Source organism: Coturnix japonica, chromosome 29, assembly GCF_054131305.1.
Source record: "Coturnix japonica strain WE chromosome 29, WE-NBRP24, whole genome shotgun sequence".
NCBI lineage: Eukaryota > Metazoa > Chordata > Aves > Galliformes > Phasianidae > Coturnix > Coturnix japonica.
In genome coordinates, this window is record NC_140691.1 from 4,520,738 (window position 1) to 4,542,114 (window position 21,377).

Below are 21,377 nucleotides of genomic sequence, written 5' to 3' on the forward strand. Positions count from 1 at the left end.
TAAATGAGCACATTCACTGCAGTGTAGAAAGTTGCTGATTAAAGTAGTGAATTGATTCACACCTTAGAAGCTTTTGCAGAAGAACTGCTGAAAACATATATATTCTTAGAAAGATAAGTGAGATAGAGCGTTCCAGCATTTTACAGAGAATCCATCTGTTTCTTTTAGGTGCTTCACAGGCATCAGGTGGAGCCAAGCTTAATAAAGAATCAGCTTCAGCGGGGCCTGTTGCAGAAACATTCAGAGTTATTCAGGGAGAACTCAATAAAGAAACAGTGAAATCCACGCAGGGCGTCTTTCAGTTTGAATTGTCAGGTAAGACCATCACTTGTAAAATTCTCAAATGCTCACTTTTCTAGCAAGAGTCAGTCTGTATTTTCACATGTAAATACTTGTCTTTTATAACTGGTCTAGGAACAGGGACATCTTTGGGTGTGCTCTATAAGATGCTGCCTTTCAGAGCCAACTTCAGCACATGTGGGATTTACCCTGCTGCTGTTGTCACAGGGAGATGCTTTCTGCATCAGCAGCATGTGCTGCTCTTTTGGGGACTGTGGTGTGTTTTCCTGGTGTTTCATTTCTGCTGTGTCACCCTGCTGGCCGTGCTGCACAGGGTCAGCATGGTAGTTCTGTTCCAAACCCCTGCTGCCTCCAGCTCCACCAGCAGCCACTGCCTTGTCCCCTGACACTGTGGCACTGTGGGGCATCTGCTGGGGCTGACCTTGTCTGCACAGAGAGCGCGGGGCAGCTTCTGGCACTGCACCTCCAGCACGTCTAGCACGAAGATGGGAGAGAAAAGCAGGCGGGGGTAGCAAAGGGCAGGGCACATCAGTCCTTGTGGTGCTGCCACAGGTTCTCCCTGTTCCACTCAGGTGATGAAGGAGGCACTTGGTACCTTGACCTGAAAACCAGCAGTGGGAGTGCTGGGTTTGGGAAGCCTCCTGCAGCAGCTGATGTTGTGATGAGCATGTCGAGTGGCGACTTTGTGAAGATGTTCACTGGTGAGTAACAAACGGGTTTGGCAGAACTGAGGCAGCTACTGGTGGCAGGAAACATCTTGCTGATGGATGAGCTGACAGGCTCACCTCTCTTTGTGGTCTTGGAATTGGATGAGCTGTAGCTGGAAGTGCATGGCCTTTAAATTCCCTTCCAACGTAAGTCACTCTGTGAGTCCATGATTTTATAATAAAAATATCTACTGCTTTGTTCAGTAGCTACTGAACTTTTCAGAGCGTAGCTTCAGAAAGCATCCAGTCAATCTGTTGAACCTCTTTTCTGATGCTTTTACAGTAGAACTTGGTAGCAAAGTAACTACTATATGATATCGCAATCTCCAGTTCCTTTCCTTTTCCTGATGATTCTGTGTCTTCTTTTTAGGTAAACTAAAGCCAACCATGGCCTTCATGTCAGGAAAATTAAGGATTAAAGGTAACATGGCACTAGCATTGAAGCTAGAGAAGATGCTGACACAGTTTAATGCTAAACTGTGAGGGAGAAGCTGTACCAGCAGAACATCCAGCCTTTCTTTTATAATAGCAATGCTACATTTTAAAACGATAATCTACTTTTTTCTCTTTTTTTGTGTGTATAACAACTGTGGATAAAATGCTGATCTGTTAGAGAAGATCTAATTTAGTTTTATTAAGACTGAAAGGTGTTTGTGATTAAACAATTCCTTCTTGAGAATACTTCTATTATGTAACTGGTGTTTTCCTTTCTTACACTCCTTTGGAGCAATGCAACACACCTGAAGTGGGTTTTCTTTTACATATTTGCTTGCATGCGTGCATGTCCCATAAGAAGTCTGGGAGGAGCAAATATCACCTTGCAGATCTTCACACAAACACACCCCCAGCCCAGACTGCCACAAACAAGGTAATCCCTCCCACAGCACCTGCGTGCAGCACCAGAAGGTTTAAACTACAACATGTTTACAGGCACATCACCTTCCCTCTTTAGCATGGAAAGAATGGAAACTCATGCGAAAAAGCACAAATGCTCTCTAAGTGGACAAGAGCACAGATCCTCCTCCTGGTTCAAGAGCACGTGCAAAGCCAGAGGTAGCAACCTCACAGTGTTGCCAACAGAACTGCTCAAAATGTAGGGCATTTTACTCCTAAGTATGCAGAGAATATTTCAAGACTTAGAATTTATTTTCTAACTCGTGCAATGATCAAATAGTTTATAGTCTTCAAAGCCTGTGCTCAAACAAAATTATTTTTGCTGTAAAGGTTCCATCCCTGTTGAATTCTGGTAATAATACAGAGAATGTTGAATTCACTTATGCACTCTGCAGTCCCAGCGCCATGAAAAACATGAACGAACTTTCCTTTTGAGGTGACAGCTTGCCTGTGGCTGTGTGGTTGTTCCCACACTTGGCTACATTATGCAATACTGTATGTGTAATGCTGGTTGCAGCAGTGCAATCAGGAAGTATGCCTTAGGATTGCCAGGGCTGTTACATCTGGAAGGAGATGTAAGCAGATGTGGCTTGTTCTCATCTAGATAAGATGAAGAGTATTGAGGGGATAGTGCAAGAAAAAGAATCTTTCAAAAGCAGTCAAACAAGTGCTTTGCTGCATGATCTGAAAGGGTGATGGTACCAGATTGTCTTGGTGTGAGCACATGGTAAGATTTTTGTGTTAATAACTAAAGACCGTTAGATACGCTGCTGTTCTCTGAGCTGAATAAACATCAGCTGGCGGTACCTCATGTATGAGCAGAGGATGGGTGAGAAGGTGGTGTGTTTGGAAACTGGGGGTGGCTGGGATCTAGAAGATGCAGAGTGAGCTGACAAAAGGTAAAGGTTGAAAACAAAATGGGAAAAGAGTTTTGCCAGTTCCTCAGCCGGTGACCCTCCTGAGAACTGAGAGTGGGGAAAAATTAATCAGATGAAATTTCAGCTCCCTCCCTTGAAGACTGACAAAGATTTTAGAGGCACATGTTCATGTTGGACTACACCTCTTTTCCCCTATGAATAAAAAACCTTGCTGCCTCAAAAAACAGGGCACCTTACCCTTCTTTGATCCAGTCTTGCTCAGATCTGGAGGAGCTGGAGAGAGCTGCAGCATAAGTATTCACATATAGTAGTACTGTTAAGCACAACCTGTAGGTGACAGCAGGGCAGCAGCACCTGCAGTGCTGTGGGCTGCTCATGGGTGTGTTGCTCAATTCTATGCAGCTGGGAGCTGCTTGCAAAATGCTGAATGTGCTGTGACCAGCACAGTGCAGAGCTTTTACTCTATCTCACTTTCTGCCTTCCCTCGGAATAATGCACCTACTCTATCACAATTGCATTTGTGTAAAAATGAATATTTGAAACCCTGTTCTTTTGGTTACTCAGCTGATCTCCATTCCCTTGTTAGTAGTCCTGTGTTTTTTTATGGCTTGCACCATCATTAGTCATCTGCCTGTGCTATAAGATTCTCCCTTATCTCTCGTTTGCCTACGCCATATTCAAGCATTTCCAGGAAAAGCTCAGGGTATTGAAATATCCTTGAGTGGTCTAAGTATTCTTTCAGAATATAGGAGGAAGGAATGTGCTTTAAGCACCCGCATCTAAGTAGCTTCTGCTACACTCATAAATTAGATCTAATCCAACACCTGTGAATAACAGCTCCCCTCTGCTTTATAGTTTAGCTGTTCTTTTGGAAACCTTAATTGTGAGTATTGTGTGAGAAACAATTGATGCAATTACATTTGCTGGAAAGAATAACAACTGTCACTTCCTTTGGAACAAGAGGAAGTACACCATTTTGTGCTTTTTCTGTCTAATACAACAGCACATGTGAGATAAGTAGTGACTAGATCTAAGGGAAGACATGTAATATGTTCTCTCCACAAGTAATTCAGCTTCAGATCCACTGCAGTTACATTTTCTAAGGTACCTCAAACGAGATCAAGGCTTGGCTTTTCAAAAGATGCGTTTGCATGTGGGAGGGAACCTCTGAATGTTGTGCAATGAGCTGCAGCCTCTCTTCAGCCCCTAAATTAATGAAGATCCGTGTAAGTATGTTCAGCACACAATCAAAGTGCTGCCAAAACAGTCCCATTTAATGCAATTATCAGCTACTTTGCACTGTCCGTGCTTTCCCTTTGTTGGCACCTACAACACAATGCTGTCACAAGGGGAGCACGCAGGCACACAGCCCTTGGCAGCCCTTCTACATGATGCTGGGCAGAGGTGAAAATACAAAGAGGCTCAGTGAGGCAGGCACAGAGTGCCAGTGTCAGGTGCTCAGGTGGGGCTATGGGCATTCTGGGGACCTTCCCTGCCCAGAAAGTGTCTTTTTTGGCTCAGTGAGAGTGTTTTGAAGGCCCTCCAGGAAAGCATGATTTGGGAGTGGAAGATTGGTATGTCATGCTGGTCACACATCCATCCTAGTGCAGAACAGAGAGCATTCATTCACACTCCTACAACTGCTCCTTTAAGCTCTCCTACAGTCTGCAGTTCTGATTTACCAGCAGTCAGCAAAGAAATCATAGCTTCTTCCTACTCATTTGTCTCTAGCAGTCAAATAAAACCATTTGTGTCAAACCTTTCTCTCTGTAGCACCTGCTTTGGCCTGGAGGCATCTCCCTCAGACTCACAGATAAGCATGCTGGCCCTGAACAATTCCAAACCATGGCTCTCACCACAGCTCCCCTCTCCCCAAGTTGAAACATACCTTTCTACAGTTATAAACTGCATGTAAAGATCATCATACTCGAATAGAATGCACATGTTTTGACTTAGCCAAATGGAACTGTGTGGTAATAGTTACTTGCAAAGAGTTTGCTCTGCTCTCCAAGCCATTTTGAAAGCTGTGTGCCTTGAAGGCATACTGCTCTGATTTTAATGCCTCTTTTATCCATATTTCTGTGCCTAATTCAGTCACACTGCAAAAGTGAAGGTAGTTATATGGATTTACAGCACCTTTGGGTCTCAGCAGCAGCCTGGAGACACGAAGCACATGTGCTTGGAGACTCATACTGCCCAAGTGCTCTTTTCTTCACCAAAGGTCCTCTTCCTCAGTTAGAAGGTTCCATGGTGGAGCTGCAGGATCCTTCTTCGGGGAGATTTTATCACCAGAGTGAGGAGATGATTATACAGAATTTGTCCACATGGGTGTGTGTGCATGATGACACTAAGCTGAGTGGTGCAGTTGAAGGAATGCCATTCAGAGGGACCTTGACAGGCTTGAAAGGTGGGCCTGAGTGAACCTAATGAGGTTCAACACGGCAAAGTGCAAGGTTTTGCACTTAGGTTGGAAGAACCCCAGGCACCTGTACAGGCTGGGAGGAGTTGTCCTTGAGAGCAGCTCGGCAGAGAAGGACCTGGGGGTCCTGATGGATGAGAAACTTAACATGAGCCAGCAGTGCGCTCTGGCAGCCCGGAAAGCAAATGGGATCCTGGGCACCATCAGGAGAGGGGTGGTCAGCAGGGATAGGGAGGTAATCGTCCCTCTCTACTCTGCTCTTGTGAGGCCCCATCTGTTGTACCGTGTCCAGGTGTGGAGCCCTCAGTAGAAAAAAGACATGGAGCTGTTGGAAGGGGCCCAGAGGAGGGTCACGAAGATGATCAGGGGGCTGGAGCACCTCCCCTATGAGGACAGGCTGAGGGAGTTGGGTTTGTTCAGCCTGGAGAAGAGAAGGTTGCGGGGTGACCTCATTGCAGCCTTTCAGTACCTGAAGGGAACTTACTGCCAGGAGGGGAGTAAACTCTTCGAAAAGGCTGATAATAGCAGGACAAGGGGAAACTGATTTAAGTTGAAAGAGGGAAGATTTAGGTTGGATGTTAGGGGGAAAGTTGTTTACTAGCAGAGTGGTTAGGCCCTGGAACGGGCTGCCCAGGGAGGTTGTGGATGCCCCGTCCTTGGGGGTGTTCAGGGCCAGGTTGGACAGGGCCCTGGGCAACCTGATCTAGTAAAGGTGTATGTTTGGTGGCCCTGCCAGGCAGGGGGGTTTGTTCTTCATGATCCATGAGGTCCCTTCCAACCTGGGTCATTCTGTGACTCTGTGATACTGGTGTGTGGCTGTTTGTCCCAGCGCGCTGACCTTTTGTCTTCAGGTTCACCAACAAGACTGTAACTGATTTATGAAGGAGGCAAGTGATGGGTGCTACTGAGTGACAATCAACATCACTTTGTGGACATTTGAAAGCACCTTCCTCCAGAGCTGTTCACCTCCAGAAGAGGGTGCTCAGAAGTTTTTTCTGGCAGAAGATCTGGCAGCTGCCCCCCCCCCCAACAGGCCCCAGCCCGGCCTGAGCCACGTGACAGTGACAGGAAGTGCTTCCTGCAGGCGGCGGAGAGCACTTCCGGGCCATGGCGGCCATGAGCGGGGCCGGGAGGAGCGGGCTCTGTGCTGCGAACGGGGTCGGGCCTCGGTGCGGGGGCACGGAGGGGCTGTCGGGGGAGGAGCTCACGGCGCTGCCGGCACCAAGAGGCGGCTCCCGGGCGGCTCCACGGTCTCGCTGTGCTGCGGAGTCACCTGGCCGGCCCCAAAAGCCTGGAGGCAGAGCCTGAGCCGGCCCCGGCCCGGATCGTGTGGTGTGGCTCCGGCCGTGCTGGGCTGTGCGGCACCAAGAGGAAGACGGCCGTTCGTTTGCTGGCCGCTCGCTGGCTGTAAGATCCGGGTGGCGCTGAGGCCCGGTTAAGAAACGGCGTGGATGAAGGTTTGTACGGATGGAGTGGGTCTGGATTGCAGTGAGCGGGACGAGTCCGGGCTGCGGTTTGGCGTGGTTGTGTTGGTTGCTTTGAAGGGCTGCCGTCATAGGGCGGAGGGAGGGAGAGGGAGAGGGAGGGATGAACAGGGAAGCAGAAAACAGATGCTCTGCTGGAATTCAGAATAAAGGGGGGCTAAAAGGGGGATAGTTAAAGGTAGTTTACAGAAAATGATTTAGTTAGAATAACAAGGAATGGAGACAGTGGGTCTGGAAGAGCAGGAAGGATGAAGATTAAGGAGTGAGAACTCCCTGAGACACCTGGTGAGAAGGGGATTAGGTGTTGCAACTCCTCTTTTGATATTTGCATCTCCCTGACAAGATGGGCGATAACAAGAGGGGGTCTGCATGATAAAGAATGTGTATTAGAATTAAGGGATGCATGTTAGAATTACGGGAAATCATTGACTATGCATGAGGTGTACCTATATCTGTATCACGGTTTTACAAGTTGGTGTGCAAGTTTGGAGGAGCTATCCCCCTTGCACCCAGCGCTGGAATAAAACATACCTGCTTTATAACCCATCTCTGGATTATAGAGTTTGATTCCGCAAGTCAGGGAGCTTTGAACAGTGTGGGCAGTCAGGAGCACGTCGCGTTTCTGCCTGCTGTGTTGGCGCTGCCGTAAGTCTTTGGGTCCCCAGGGAGGCTCTCCCTGGGGGTGTCCCGATTGGAAGGCAGGATTCAATCCCGCCGCAGCCCGTCCATGGCAGGCAGACGCTTCTCTCCTCTGCTCATGGGACTCAGCAGTGCCAGGGGTTTCACAGCGCGTGTTGCAGTGGCTGGCAGCCTCCGTGTGTTTTTCTGTTGCAAACAGGATCCCATGGTGGAGCCGAACTAGAAGCAGACGTTGGTGTCTTGTGGCAGGAGCAAGGGCAGTGGAAGCGCTGTCCAATGCCGGGCGGTGGTGACTGCCATGAGAGCAGGGGTCTGATACCATCTGTGAGGGATGGGATTTGCATCCGGTGGCTTTTCCGTTGCAGAATGTCCAGCAGCAGAGCGTGAGTGGCCGTGAAATGAAGCTGGGCCTCAGGAGAGCCGTCTGGAGCTGCGTCACGAGCACCTTGTGTGTGTGCTGGCCATCATGCTGCCAGTTTCCAAGTTCCCAGAGGCAGTAAGTGGTGCTCTCATGGGCTGAGAGAAAGGCACGGGCAACTGGCTGGGAGGGAACTGTCAAATACAAGATACGAAATACTAAAGTATTGATGCTACACATAAAGCTCAGTTTGCATTTTTGTTAGAGTCTGTGACAACAAATACAGTGTCCCTGAAGAAATGGCTTTTTTGGCCATTAAAAGACAAAATGCAATCTTTTGATTTGCACAAAGCAATAAAAACAACACTGGAGCTATTTTCTTTATCCTTTGACAGAGTCTCTGGGTCTTTAATGTCCCTTCCCACCCAAACCATTCCACAATAATATATTTCCACAATGTAAATGTGAAAATATCTGCCATGGTCTCCTGCTGCTCTAGATGACTGGGAATCCTCAGCGTCCATAACAAGCCCAGGGGGAGCCTGGTCCTTGCGGTGGAACAGATCTACCCAGTGGGACACGCTCCCAGTAATTCTTCCCCAGCAGCCTGGCACTCACCCACTAAGGGGTGCCACAAGCACCCACTCTATGCAGCCCTGCGTCACAGGAGGAGCAGCCCGTGGGGAGGCCCAGCCAGCAGCCTGGGGATGTGAGGTCACTATGCCCTGCCACATTGCTGCCTTGTGCCACAAGATCACAATGCCCAGCTGCGTGCTCTAGGTGTTCTGTGCCCCAATAGCAGCACTCGTTGTGGCTGTAGCAGTGGTGGTAGCAGCATGGCACGAGTACTGGGGGCCACGGCCCCCACCTGCCTTGCCGTCTTCCTACTGATAGCCATGTGTTGTCAGGAGACTTGTGCTGCTCCAGGGCGAGCAGCAGGAGCAGGTGGGTGGGCAGAGATGGGGTAAAAAATAAGTGGAAATGAGAGTGAGAAGCCCAGGTTCTGGTTCCAGTGGCTCTGTGCCTTATAGCCCTAAGGCTGCCTTCGATGGGGGCGGGGGGGTATTGGAAAAGGGGGACAGGCAGCACCACAGGAGCTGGGCAAGGGCATGAGGAAGCCCTGTGCTCCCACGGCTCTGCCGCTGGCTGGGTGGAGCATGCTCTTCATCCTGGGGGTGTCCCAGGGGAGAACGTGGAAGGTGTGTGCTGGGAAAAGCATGAGCATTTCTGCTCCAGCTGCCTGATGCTCCCCATAGAAAAATCCTGGTTCCCAACAGAGACCCCCAGCTGTAGCCCAGTGTGTTTCAGGCACCTTTTCTTTGTATGCTCTTCCATGCGGTCCCGGAGGGGTGCTGCATGTGGCCAGGAGGGAGCATTTGTAAAGCTGCCGAGTGCTAGGCTCCAGGTCACCTTGGCCCCTCTATAGCTTTGGCGATCAAGGCCTGAGTCTCCCATCCTGTTACCTGGCCCCTTCCCTGGCCCCTTCCCTGTCACTAAGGGAGAGGAAGATCACAGCATGCAATGGGAACATCCCTCTTCTGTTCTTTCTTCTAGATGATGACATTGGTACTCCTTCCTCAGATGACTGGAAGGAGACTGCTTTTGTGCCTCAGGGGAAACTCCGAGGTAAGTTGTGAGTGTCTGTTTCCTTGGAAGTCGAAAAATTAGTGCTATAATAGCTTATTTGGGTACGTAAGGCTCTCCAAAGGTCTTTCAAGTCTCTTTGTGCTTTGAAGGTCGTACACAGATCAGTCATTAGTATTTCTTTACTTGGAGAATTGTCACATTTCAGTGGGAAGGCGGCCCTTGCCAGTCTTTGCTCCTATTCCTTTGCTGTTTGGGCCATGTCATTCCCTGACCTGCAGCCAGTCCTCACAGGTCACTGCAGGAAAAAGAACAAGGCAGACCCCAGTGCACAGCGGAAGCTCTCCTCACCTGTGTCTGATCACTCTTGTGCCTGCAGGCCCCTTTGGTGCATTTCGAAAGCAAAGTCGCGTCCCTGAGCCTGGGGTGGATGCCAGACGTAAGTCACCAGTCTTCATCTCATGATCTTTGCTCATATTTGGTTGTGGAAGTTCAGGAGGGGTTCATCTTTTCACTGCCTGGTGATTTCTTCTCCATGAGAAGCTTGGGTAGTCACTGTTTCTTGGGTGCTGCATGCTCCCAGCATCCCGTTGACTTTGTCTCCATACATCAGAGATCTCCCCACTAAAAAAACCTTGAGGGGCCAAATGTTCTTCTATGCCTTCTCTGAAGATTGTTTTACATGGCCTGGAGAGAGTATCTGGAAAGCTGCTGAGTGCCAGCCAACTGCCCACCTGGCTTCTCTGCAGCTTTGCAACTTTTGACCCAGGTCTGAGTGCCATGTCATCACCTGAGCCCCTTCCAGTCACTGCAGGTCCCTAAGGAAGAGAGAAATTACAGCATACCATGTCATGAGATTTTACTTCCTTTGAGAGATGCCAGCTCACAGTCCTAATGTCAGCCAGGCGCGTCTGCAGGTGTGAGTGAGAATGCACACCTGTGTGTGTGTGCCCTGCCCTCGCACAATGCCCTTGTCCCATTCAGTGATGCCGTTATGCGTTTAGGTAAGCTGCAGTGTGTGGTGAAAAGTTCTCATTCTTTGGTTGCAGAAGTGCCTCCAGGGAAGGCCGTGCTAAATCCTTAGTTGTGCTGGAACCCCACAGGCATCCCAGGGGTGGCTGTTGTCGTTACTGACTTCACTGAAAAGACCGTTCAGTTTAATATCTTGTTTGTCTGAAAGTTATCTTAATGCTTTCTGTTTAGGTCCTGAGAAACAGAAAGAGGCCCTGGAAACAGGAAAATATCTGCAGACACTGCCCCCTCTGCTAATGAAAATCATGAAGGACAAAGCACGTGGTAGGTGTATTTCCGTCTGTTCCCTGAAAGGCTTGTGAAACTGAATTTCTAGAAATACATGTGGAGAAACTGCACCATCTTCCTGATGAGAAGCAGTTACCTACAGTCCCACTCCCTTACCTCCTTTCTAAAGAGACAGGTGGAGCACCTATGCGCTGGCTTGCATTTTGGAACGGCAGAGTTCGCACACTGACTGTCCCCCTGAGAGTAATAGAGGCCATGCACACAACAACTGTCACTCCAGGTAAGGGCCGCTCATAGAGCTCCGTGGCCGTGGTTAGAGGTTGCTCCCCTCCCACTGCAGCCAGTTCCCAGGGACTTAGGAACTTTGTCCTTTTGGGAACTAGGCCACCAGAACCACATTCAGCAGATAAGGAGAGGAAACAGGACCCTCCATAGTACCTCCTGTGCACAGACCCTGCATTCCAGAGCTTGCTGTGCTTCCCCTGAGCCACCAGGCACAACAGCAGCCCGGAGCGGGATCCTTCCTGTGGTTGTTCTTGTCCACGTCACTCAAAGCAGAAGCTGGTGAAACAGATCCACATTGTTTTTCCAGGTGCGGATGGTGAGGAACACGCAAATGCCGCAGACAATAATTTTATCAAGAAGTACTGCCTGGGATTTGGTGTGGCTATCTTCGTTACCATGCTGATGGCAATGTTTTCGTGCTATCGTCTTGTCCGACAACGGAGGCAGATAAACCAGTGAGTTCTTGTTCACCCCCAACCCCATCCTGCCCCCTCTCTTTACTATAGGGATCCTGTGAGCAAGGAGGCATTTCTAGTTAAAGCAGCATAGAGAAGCCAGTTAGTTGTTGCCTAACACTGTCTGAGATTGACACTGTCAGACATTTAACTGGCCTCGCCATTCCTGCTGCATGTTCTTCCTGCTGGGCCTGAGACAGGCCCGGAGCTGAGAGTGACTCTATCATGCACTGTGAGGAAGGAGAGCAGGGGGTTCTCCTGTGCCCTCAGCACGTTTCTCTCCCTGCAGGCGCCTTGCTGAAGATGCTGCAGTCCAGCATATTGCCCGCAGCAACACCTCACGCTTGGACAAACAGCTTGCTCGCCTCAGTGCGCCGCACAGAAAAGACGTGGCACAAACAACCGGTGCCTGTGCAGTGACAATCTGCCCACCAGCTGCAGAGCACCACCAGAGCGGCCCCTGCCAGGCCGGACAGCTGTCGGGCTCAGCTGCCCCCAGTGCAGCCCCCGTAGCCCACCAGCCCAGGCTCCGTGGCCCCTGGGAAGTACATCATGCCCAGTGGCCCCTATCCACCTTGGGCATCAACACCTCTTTCAGGGGACAGGAGGGACCCAGCTGGTTTGGAAGCTTGCAGTCATCGGCTGGCACCCAAACAGCAGCACCCTGGCAACAACACCACCCTACTGTCCCCCACCACCATTCTTCAGGGGTTGGCAGTGGCTCCCTCAAAGTGTCACCCGCAGGCAGCCACTGCCTCAGGGAAGCTTGAGAGGCCTGTCAGCCTCCAGCACCATCTCTGCCCTCACCCTCCCCTCCACCATCCATCAGGGGATGGAAGCGACCCCAGCAGAGTATAGACCTGGGGACATCATCCAACAGACGGACGACCATTGCCTGGGGGAAGCCAACTGGCCCAGCAGCCCCCTGTCCCCCCCAGGAACTGTCACCAACTTTCCTTCACCATCCTTCAGGAGGTTGGAGCAGCCCCCACAGGGTGGCAGTTTGAGGGCATCATCCGACACCCAGAAAACTACAGCCAGGGGAAAGCATACCAGGCCCCACAGCTCCCAGCCCCCCACAGCACCAACTCTGCCCTCCCGCTCCTCTCCTCCATCCTTCAGGATGTGGGAGTGCCCCCCCCCACAGGGTCGGCATGGGGGCAACACCTGTAAAACCTCTGCCTGGAAAAAGTATGACAGGCCCAGCAGCCCCAAGATCCCCCCAGCACCACCTCTCTCTTCATGCTCCTCTCCACCATTGGTCAGGGGGTGGGAGCATCATCACTGGTCAACACAACAGGGGGTTCTTTCTTTAACATCCTTATTACACCTTCCGAACTGAGTATACCTTTTCTACAAAAATTCTCAGCACCACAGATGATCATATTCAAAACATCTATAACTATATGGAATATAGATATTGTAAATTAATTCAATAAAATTCAACAACAAAACAAAATAACCAAGAAGCTGCTTCCTTCAAAAGGCAGAGTATTCTGACGAGGAGAAAACAGCAATACTAACATCACGTCACAGCGTTGCCATCAGGGCTCAAGCTAAGGCAGCCAGCTGACCAGGGCAGAACTTGTGTTAGATGCTGCTCAGTGACAACACCCAGAATGAAGTAGCAAGGATGTGAAGTGTAGGAGACTACTTGCGCTTATCACATTCTGTCTGCTGTAACAGCACTACTCAAAGATTTCTAATCGGGCCAAGATCTTTGTGAAGCAGCAGTTTGTTCATTACTGCCATCATGGCCGCACACCCCTACTGACTGTTGGGCAGGGCTGCAGTGGAGAACGCCCTCCACACGCAGTCCTGGGCAGGCAAGGGCTGTCGGTGCACAGTGCCACACGCTCCTTGCCATCTGCACACACGTGGGCTGGCTTTGCAATGCCAGGCACATCGTCTCGCCTGGGCACTGCAGGTCCTCGCTTGGTGGTATGCAGAGACAGCGGGGCCAACAGATGAAGTTATCTGTGTTGTGTGCAATACTTGCATGACTTGGGAGCTGACAATCCTTGTGGTTCTCTGTCCTGCTCCAATTTATAGGAAGGAGAGGAGGTCCATACGTGTATGCCTGAGCATGGTTCAAATGTTGGAGGACGGACGCTATTACGATTTAGGGTGATTAGGAAGGGAAGGCGGGCAATAGAAAAGACAGGAAAAAGAATCAAGGAGTCTTTATAGGAAGCAAGAGGGAGAGAGAGTCACCACCATGGATCTGACGTGTTTAGTAGTTCAGTCATTGATCTTCAGTAGTGGTGGGTCATCAGGACTTGTTGTTCCGCTGACGATGACTGTGACCACGGCAACAGTTTCCAATGATAGTATAAACTTACAAATAAGTCCAACGTGGTTCAGTCAGCTCTCCTTGGTGTGACAGCTCAAATCCAAAATGGTTGAGTAAGCTCTCCTTGGAATGGCAGCTTCTGGCTCTGGGATCTCATCAGGACCTTGCCAGCAGACAAGAGGGAGCAGGGACGCCCACCTGCTTCTTGTTCTTCACCGGACACGATGGTATCATTCCCCAGTTTTTCCATACCAAGCTGGAGCCAGATCTTCTGCCAGTAAACACTTCTGAGAACCCTCTTCTGGAGGTGAACAGCTCTGGAGGAAGGTGCTTTCAAATGTCCACAAAGTGATGTTGATTGTCACACAGTAGCACCCATCACTTGCCTCCTCCATAAATCAGTTACAGTCTTGTTGGTGAACCTGAAGACAAAAGGTCAGCGCCCTGGGACAAGCAGCCACACACCAGTATCACAGAGTCACAGAATGACCCAGGTTGGAAGGGACCTCATGGATCATGAAGAACAAACCCCCCTGCCTGGCAGGGCCACCAAACATACACCTTTACTAGATCAGGTTGCCCAGGGCCCTGTCCAACCTGGCCCTGAACACCCCCAAGGACGGGGCATCCACAACCTCCCTGGGCAGCCCGTTCCAGGGCCTAACCACTCTCCTAGTAAACAACTTTCCCCCTAACATCCAACCTAAATCTTCCCTCTTTCAACTTCAATCAGTTTCCCCTTGTCCTGCTATTACCAGCCCCCTCCTCATCCTATGTGGAACACCAGTGCCAGCAGTGCGGCCGCCATTTTAGAACCCTCTCCACGTCACCTTGGTCACCGCTGCTGCGCGCAACACACTCGCCTCTGACAGCTGTGGCAGTTAGCAGCCATGTCGGCAGATAAGAGGGCTAGGGTAGAAGTTTTCCCTGTTTCAGGCGGGAGGATGGAGCTGGGGGCCCTAGGAGTGAGAAGGAGGAGGGGGCCCGCCATGACCACCAGGCAGAGGAGCCCCCCTGCAAAGGGGCACATGTGGGTCAGATCTATGAGGCAGGGGCTGAGGTGGGTCATATCTATGGGGCAGGAGCTGCTGTGGGGCTGATGTGTGTCACATCTACGGAACAGGTGCAGCTGTGGGGCTTATGTGGGTCAGATCTATAGGGAAGGAGCTGCTGTGGGGCAGGTGTGTGTCATATCTATGGGGCAGGATCTGCTGTGGGGCTGGTGTGGGTCAGATCTATGGGGCAGGAGCTGCTGTGGGGTAGTTGTGGGTCAGATCTATGGGGCAGGATCTGCTCTGGGGCACATGTGAGTGAGATCTATGGGGCAGCAGCTGCTGTAGTGCAGATGTGGGTCAGATCTATGGGGCAGGAGCTGCTGTGGGGCAGATCTATGGGACAGGAGGTGCTGTGGTGCACATGTGGGTCAGATCTACGGACCAGGAGCTGCTGTGCGGCTGATGTGGGTAAGGTCTATGGGGCAGGACCTGCTCTTGGGCACATGTTGGTCAGATCTATGGGGCAGGAGCTGCTGTGGGTCAGATGTACTGGGCAGGAGCTGCTGTGGGGCTGATGTGGGTCAGATCTATGGGGCAGGAGCTCCTGTGGGGCACATATATATCAGATCGTTGGGGCAGGAGCAGTTGTGGGGATGATGTGTGTCAGATCTACGGAACAGGTGCTCCTGTGGTCTTATGTGGGTCAGATCTATAGGGAAGGAGCTGCTGTGGAGCTGATGTTGGTTAGATCTATGGGGCAGGAGCTGCTGTGGGGCCTATGTGGGTCAGATCTGTGAGACAGGAGCTGCTGTGTGGCTCATGTGGTTGAGATCTATGGGGCAGGAGTTTCTGTGGGGAAGACGTGGGTCAGATCTATGGAGCAGGAGCTGCTGTGGGGGTGCTGTGTGTCAGATCTATATAGGCAGGAGCTTCTGTGGGGTAGATGTGGGTTAGATCTATAGGACTGGAGCTGCTGTGGGTCCGATGGGGGCTAGATCTATGGGGCAGGAGCTGCTGTGGGGGTGATGTGTGTCAGATCTACAGGGCAGGAGCTGGTGTGGGGCTGATTTGGGTCACATCTAAGGGGCAGGAGCTGCTGTGGGGTAGTTGTGGGTCAGATCTATGGGGCAGGATCTGCTCTGGGGCACATGTGAGTGAGATCTATGGGGCAGGAGCTGCTGTGGGGTAGATGTTGGTCAGATCTATGGGGCAGGAGCTGCTGAGGGGCACATTTGGGTCAGATGTATGGGGCAGGAGATGCTGTGTGGCTGATGTGGGTCAGATCTATGGGGCAGGAGCTGCTTTGGGGCAGATGTGGGTCAGATCTATGGGGTAGGTGCTGCTGTGGAGCTGATGTTGGTAAGATCTATGGGGCAGGAGCTGCTGTGGGGTATATGTGGGTCAGATCTATGGGGCAGGAGCTGCTGTGGGGATAATGTGGGTCAGAACGATTGGGCAGGATCTGGTATGGGGCAGATGTGGGTCAGATCTATGGGGCAGGAGCTGCTATGGGGCAGATGTGGGTCTGATCTATGGGGCAGGAGCTGCTGTGGGGCTGATGAGGGTGAGATCTATAAGGCAGGAGCTGCTGTGGGGCTGATTGGGATCAGATCTATGGGTCAGGAGCTGCTGTGTGGCTGATGTGGGTCGGATCTATGGGGCAGGAGATGCTGTGGGGCTCATGTGGGTCAGATCTATCTGGCAGGAGCTGTTATGTGGCTGATGAGGGTCAGATCTATTGGGCAGGAGCTGCTGTGGTGCTGATGTGTTTAAGATCTATGAGACATGAGCTGCTGTGGGGCAGATGTGGGTCAGATCTATTGGGCAGGAGCTGTTGTGGGGCAGATGGGTATCAGATCTTTGGGGCAGGAGCTGTTGTGGGGCACATGTCGGTAGATCTATGTGGCTGGAGCTGCTGTGGGGCTGATGTGGGTCAGATCTATGGGGTAGGTGCGGCTGTGGAGCTGATGTTGGTCAGATCTATGGGGCAGGAGCTGCTGTGGGGCTGGTGTTGGTCAGATCTATGGGGCAGGAGCTGCTGTGGGGGCTATGTGGGTCAGATCTGTGGGACAGGAGCCGCTGTGGGGCTCATGTGGTTGAGATCTATGGGGCAGGCGTTGCTGTGGTGCTGATGTGGGTCAGATATATGGGGCAGGAACTGCTGTGGGGCTGTCTGGGGTCAGATCTATGGGGCAGAAGCTGCTATGGGGCAGATGTGGGTCAGATCTATGGGGCAGGAGCTGCTGTGGGGCAGATATGGGTCTGATCTATGGGGCAGGAGCTGCAGTGGGGCAGATGTGAGTCAGATCAATGGGGCAGGAGCTGCTGTGGGGCAGATATGGGTCTGATCTATGGGGCAGGAGCTGCTGTGGGGTAGATCTATGGGGCAGGAGCTGTTGTGAGGCTGATGATGGTCTGATGTATAAGGCAGGAGCTGCTGTGGGGCGCATGTGGGTCAGATGTATGGGGAAGGAGCTGCTGTGGGGCTGATGCGGGTCAGATCTATGGGGCAGGAGCTGCTGTGGGGCTGGTGTAGGTCAGATCAATGGGGCAGGAGCTGCTCTGAAGCACATTTTGGTCAGATCTATGGGGCAGGAGCTGCTGTGGGCCAGATCTATGGGGCAGGAGCTGCTGTGGGGCAGATGTGGGTCAGATCTATGGGGCAGGAGCTCCTGTGGGGCACATCTATATCAAATCTTTGGGGCAGGAGCAGTTGTGGGGATGATGTGTGTCAGATCTACGGAACAGTTGCTGCTGTGGGTTTATGTGGGTCAGATCTATGGGGCAGGAGCTGCTGTGGGTCAGATCAATGGGGCAGGAGCTGCTGTGGGTCATATGAGGGTCAGATCTATAAGTTAGGAGCTGCTGTGGGTCAGATCTATGGGGCAGGAGCTGCTAAGGGGCACATGTGGGTCAGATCTATGAGGCAGGGGCTGAGTTGGGTCATATCTATGGGGCAGGAGCTGCTGTGAGGCTGATGTGTGTCAGATCTATGGGGCAGGAGCTGCTGTGAGGCTAATGTGTGTCAGATCTATGGAACAGGTGCTGCTGTGGGGCTTATGTGGGTCAGATCGATAGGGAAGGAGTTGCTGTGGGGCAGGTGTGTGTCATATCTATGGGGCAGGAGCTGCTGTGGGGCAGGTGTGTGTCAGATCTATGGGGCAGGAGCTGCTGTGGGGCTGGTGTGGGTCAGATCAATGGGCCAGGAACTGCTGTGGGGCTGATGTGGGTCAGATCTATGGGGCAGGAGCTGGTGTGGGGCTGATTTGGATCAGATCTATGGGGCAGGAGCTGCTCTGGGGTAGTTGTGTGTCAGATCTATGGGGCAGGATCTGCTCTGGGGCACATGTGAGTGAGATCTATGGGGCAGGAGCTGCTGTGGGGTAGATGTTGGTCAGATCTATCGGGCAGTATCTGCTCTGGGGCACATGTGAGTGGGATCTATGGGGCAAGAGCTGCTGTAGTGCAGATGTGGGTCAGATCTATGGGGCAGGAGCTGCTGTGTGGTAGTTGTGCGTCAGATCTATCGGGCAGTATCTGCTCTGGGGCACATGTTGGTCAGATCTATGGGGCAGGAGCTGCTGTGGGTCAGATCTACTGGGCAGGAGCTGCTGTGGGGCAGATGTGGGTCATATCTTTGGGGCAGGAGCAGTTGTGGGGATGATGTGTGTCAGATCTACGGAACAGGTGCTGCTGTGGGTTTATGTGGGTCAGATCTATAGGGAAGGAGCTGCTGTGGAGCTGATGTTGGTTAGATCTGTGGGGAAGGAGCTGCTGTGGGGCCTATGTGGGTCAGATCTATGGGGCAGGAGCTGCTGTGGAGGTGCTGTGTGTCAGATCTATGGGGCAGGAGCTGCTTTGGGGTAGATGTGGGTCAGATCTATGGGACTGGAGCTGCTGTGGGTCTGATGGGGGCTAGATCTATGGGGCAGGAGCTGCTGTGGGGGTGATGTGTGTCAGATCTATGGGGCACGAGATGCTATGGCGCTGATGTTGGTTAGATCTATGGGCCAGGAGCTGCTGTGGGGCCTATGTGGGTCAGATCTTTGTGGCAGGAGCTGCTGTGTGGCTCATGTGGTTGAGATCTATGGGGCAGGAGCAGCTGTGGGGAAGACGTGGGTCAGATCTATGGGGCAGGAGCTGCTGTGGGGGTGATGTCTGTCAGATCTATGGGGCAGGAGATGCTATGGCGCTGATGTTGGTGATATATATGGGGCAGGAGCTGCTGAGGGGATAATGTGGGTCTGATCTATGGGGCAGGAGCTGTTGTGGGTCCGATGTGGGTCAGATCTATGGGGCGGGAGCTGCTGTGTGGCTGACGTGGGTCTGATCTATGGGGCAGGAGCTTCTTTGGGGCTGATGTGGGTCAGATCTATGTGGCAGGAGCTGCTGTGGGGATAATGTGGGTCAGATCAATTGGGCAGGAGCTGCTATGGGGCAGATGTGGGTCAGATCTATTGGGCAGGAGCTGCTGTGGGGAAGATGTGGGTCTGATCTATGGGGCAGGAGCTGCTGTGGGGCTGATGAGGGTCATATCTATGAGGCAGGAGCTGCTGTGGGGCTGATTGGGATCCGATCTATGGGTCAGGAGCTGCTGTGTGGCTGATATGGGTCTGATCTATAGGGCAGGAGCTTCTTTGGGGCTGATGTGGGTCAGATCTATGAGGCGGGAGCTGTTCTGGGGCAGATGTGGGTCAGATCTATGTGGCAGGATAAGCTGTAGGTCAGATCTATGGGGTTGGTGCTCCTAAGGGGCAGATGTGGGTCGGATCTATGGGGCAGGAGATGCTGTGGGGCTGATGTGGGTCAGATCTATGGGGCAGGAGCTGTTCTTTGGCTGATGAGGGTCAGATCTATTGGGCAGGAGCTGCTGTGGTGCTGATGTGGGTAAGATCTATGAGACAGGAGCTGCTGTGGGGCACATGTTGGTCAGATCTATAGGGCAGGAGCTGTTGTGGGGCACATGGGTATCAGATATTTGGGGCAGGAGCTGTTGTGGGGCACATGTCGGTAGATCTATGTGGCAGGAGCTGCTGTGGGGCTGATGTGGGTCAGATCTATGGGGTAGGTGCTGCTGTGGAGCTGATGTTGGTAAGATCTATTAGGCAGGAGCTGCTGTGGGGTATATGTGGGTCATATCTGTGGGGCAGGTGCTGCTGTGTTGCTGCTGAGGGTCAGATCTATGGGGCAGAAGATGCTGTGGGGATGATGAGGGTCAGATCTATGTAGCAGGAGATGCTGTGGGGTAGAACTATGGGGCAGGAGCTGTTGTGAGGCTGATGAGGGTCTGATCTGTAAGGCAGGAGCTGCTATGGGGCATATGTGTGTCAGATTTATTGGGCAGGATCTGCTGTAAGGCGCATGTGGGTCAGATCTTTGGGGCAGGAGCTGTTGTGGGGCACATGTCAGTAGATCTATGTGGCAGGAGCTGCTGTGGGGCTGATGTGGGTCAGATCTATGGGGTAGGTGCTGCTGTGGAGCTGATGTTGGTCAGATCTATGGGGCAGGAGCTGCTTTGGTGCTGGTGTTGGTCAGATCTGTGGGGCAGGAGCTGCTGTGTTGCTGCTGAGGGTCAGATCTATGGGGCAGGAGCTGCTGTGGGGCCTATGTGGGTCAGATCTGTGGGACAGGAGATGCTGTGGGGCTCATGTGGTTGAGATCTATGGGGCAGGCGTTGCTGTGGATCTGATATGGGTCAGATATATGGGGCAGGAGCTGCTGTGGAGTAGATCTATGGGGCAGGAGCTGTTGTGAGGCTGATGATGGTCTGATCTATAAGGCAGAAGCTGCTGTGGGGCGCAAGTGGGTCAGATGTATGGGGCAGGAGCTGCTGTGTGGCTGATGCGGGTCAGATCTATGGGGCAGGAGCTGCTGTGGGGCAGATGTGTGTCAGATCTATGGGCAGGAGCTGCTTTGGGCAGATGTGGGTCAGATCTATGGGGTAGGTGCTGCTGCGGAGCTGATGTTGGTAAGATCTAAGGGGCAAGAGCTGCTGTGGGGTATATGTGGGTCATATCTGTGGGGCAGGTGCAGCTGTGTTGCTGCTGAGGGTCAGATCTATGGGGCAGAAGATGCTGTGGGGATGATGAGGGTCACATCTATGTAGCAGGAGATGCTGTGGGGTATATCTTTGGGGCAGGAGCTGTTGTGAGGCTGATGAGGGTCTGATCTATAAGGCAGGAGCTTTTGTGGGGCGCATTTGGGTCAGATGTATGGGGCAGGAGCTGCTGTGGGGCACATGTGGGTCAGATGTATGGGGTAGGAGCTGCTGTGTGCCTGATGTGGGTCAGATCTATGGGGCAGGAGTTGCTGTGGTGCTGATGTTGTTCTGATCTATGAGACAGGAGCTGGTGTGGGGCAGATGTGGGTCAGATTTTTAGGGCAGAAGGCTCTGTGGGGCAGATGTGGGTCAGATCGATGGGGCAGAAGATGCTGTGGGGCTAATGGGCATCAGATCTATGGGGCAGAAGATGCTGTGGGGCTAATTTGGGTCAGATCTATGGTGTAGGAGCTGCTGTGGGGCACATGTTGGTCAGATCTATGGGGCAGGAGCTGCTGTGGGGCAGATGTGGGTCAGATCTATGTGGCAGGAGCTGCTGTGGGGCAGATCTCTTGGACAGGATCTGCTCTGGGGCACATTTTGGTCAGATCTATGGGGCAGGAGCTGCTGTGGTGTAGATGTGGGTCAGATCTATGGGGCTGGAGCTGCTGTGGGGGTGATGTGGGTCCGATCTATGGGACAGGAGCTGCTGTTTGGCTGATGTGGGTCTGATCTAAGGGGCAGGAGCGTCTTTGGGGCTGATGTGGGTCAGATCTATAGGGGCGG

At 52.2% G+C, this 21,377-nt stretch overlaps 2 protein-coding genes across 2 annotated transcripts in view; one reads left to right on the top strand and one right to left on the bottom strand.

The window, feature by feature from the left end:
- The window catches only part of LOC146755869 (rho GTPase-activating protein 32-like), a 444,455-nt gene that overhangs the window by 89,814 nt on the left and 333,264 nt on the right, over positions 1–21,377 (bottom strand). The window lies entirely within an intron of this gene.
- LOC146755871 (hydroxysteroid dehydrogenase-like protein 2) lies at positions 51–1,688 on the top strand (the record flags this gene model as incomplete). The annotated part of the gene is made up of 3 exons (XM_085525137.1): positions 51–315; positions 873–1,001; positions 1,378–1,688. Coding segments are annotated over 3 exons (507 nt in total), but the record flags the coding sequence as incomplete, so codon positions are not given.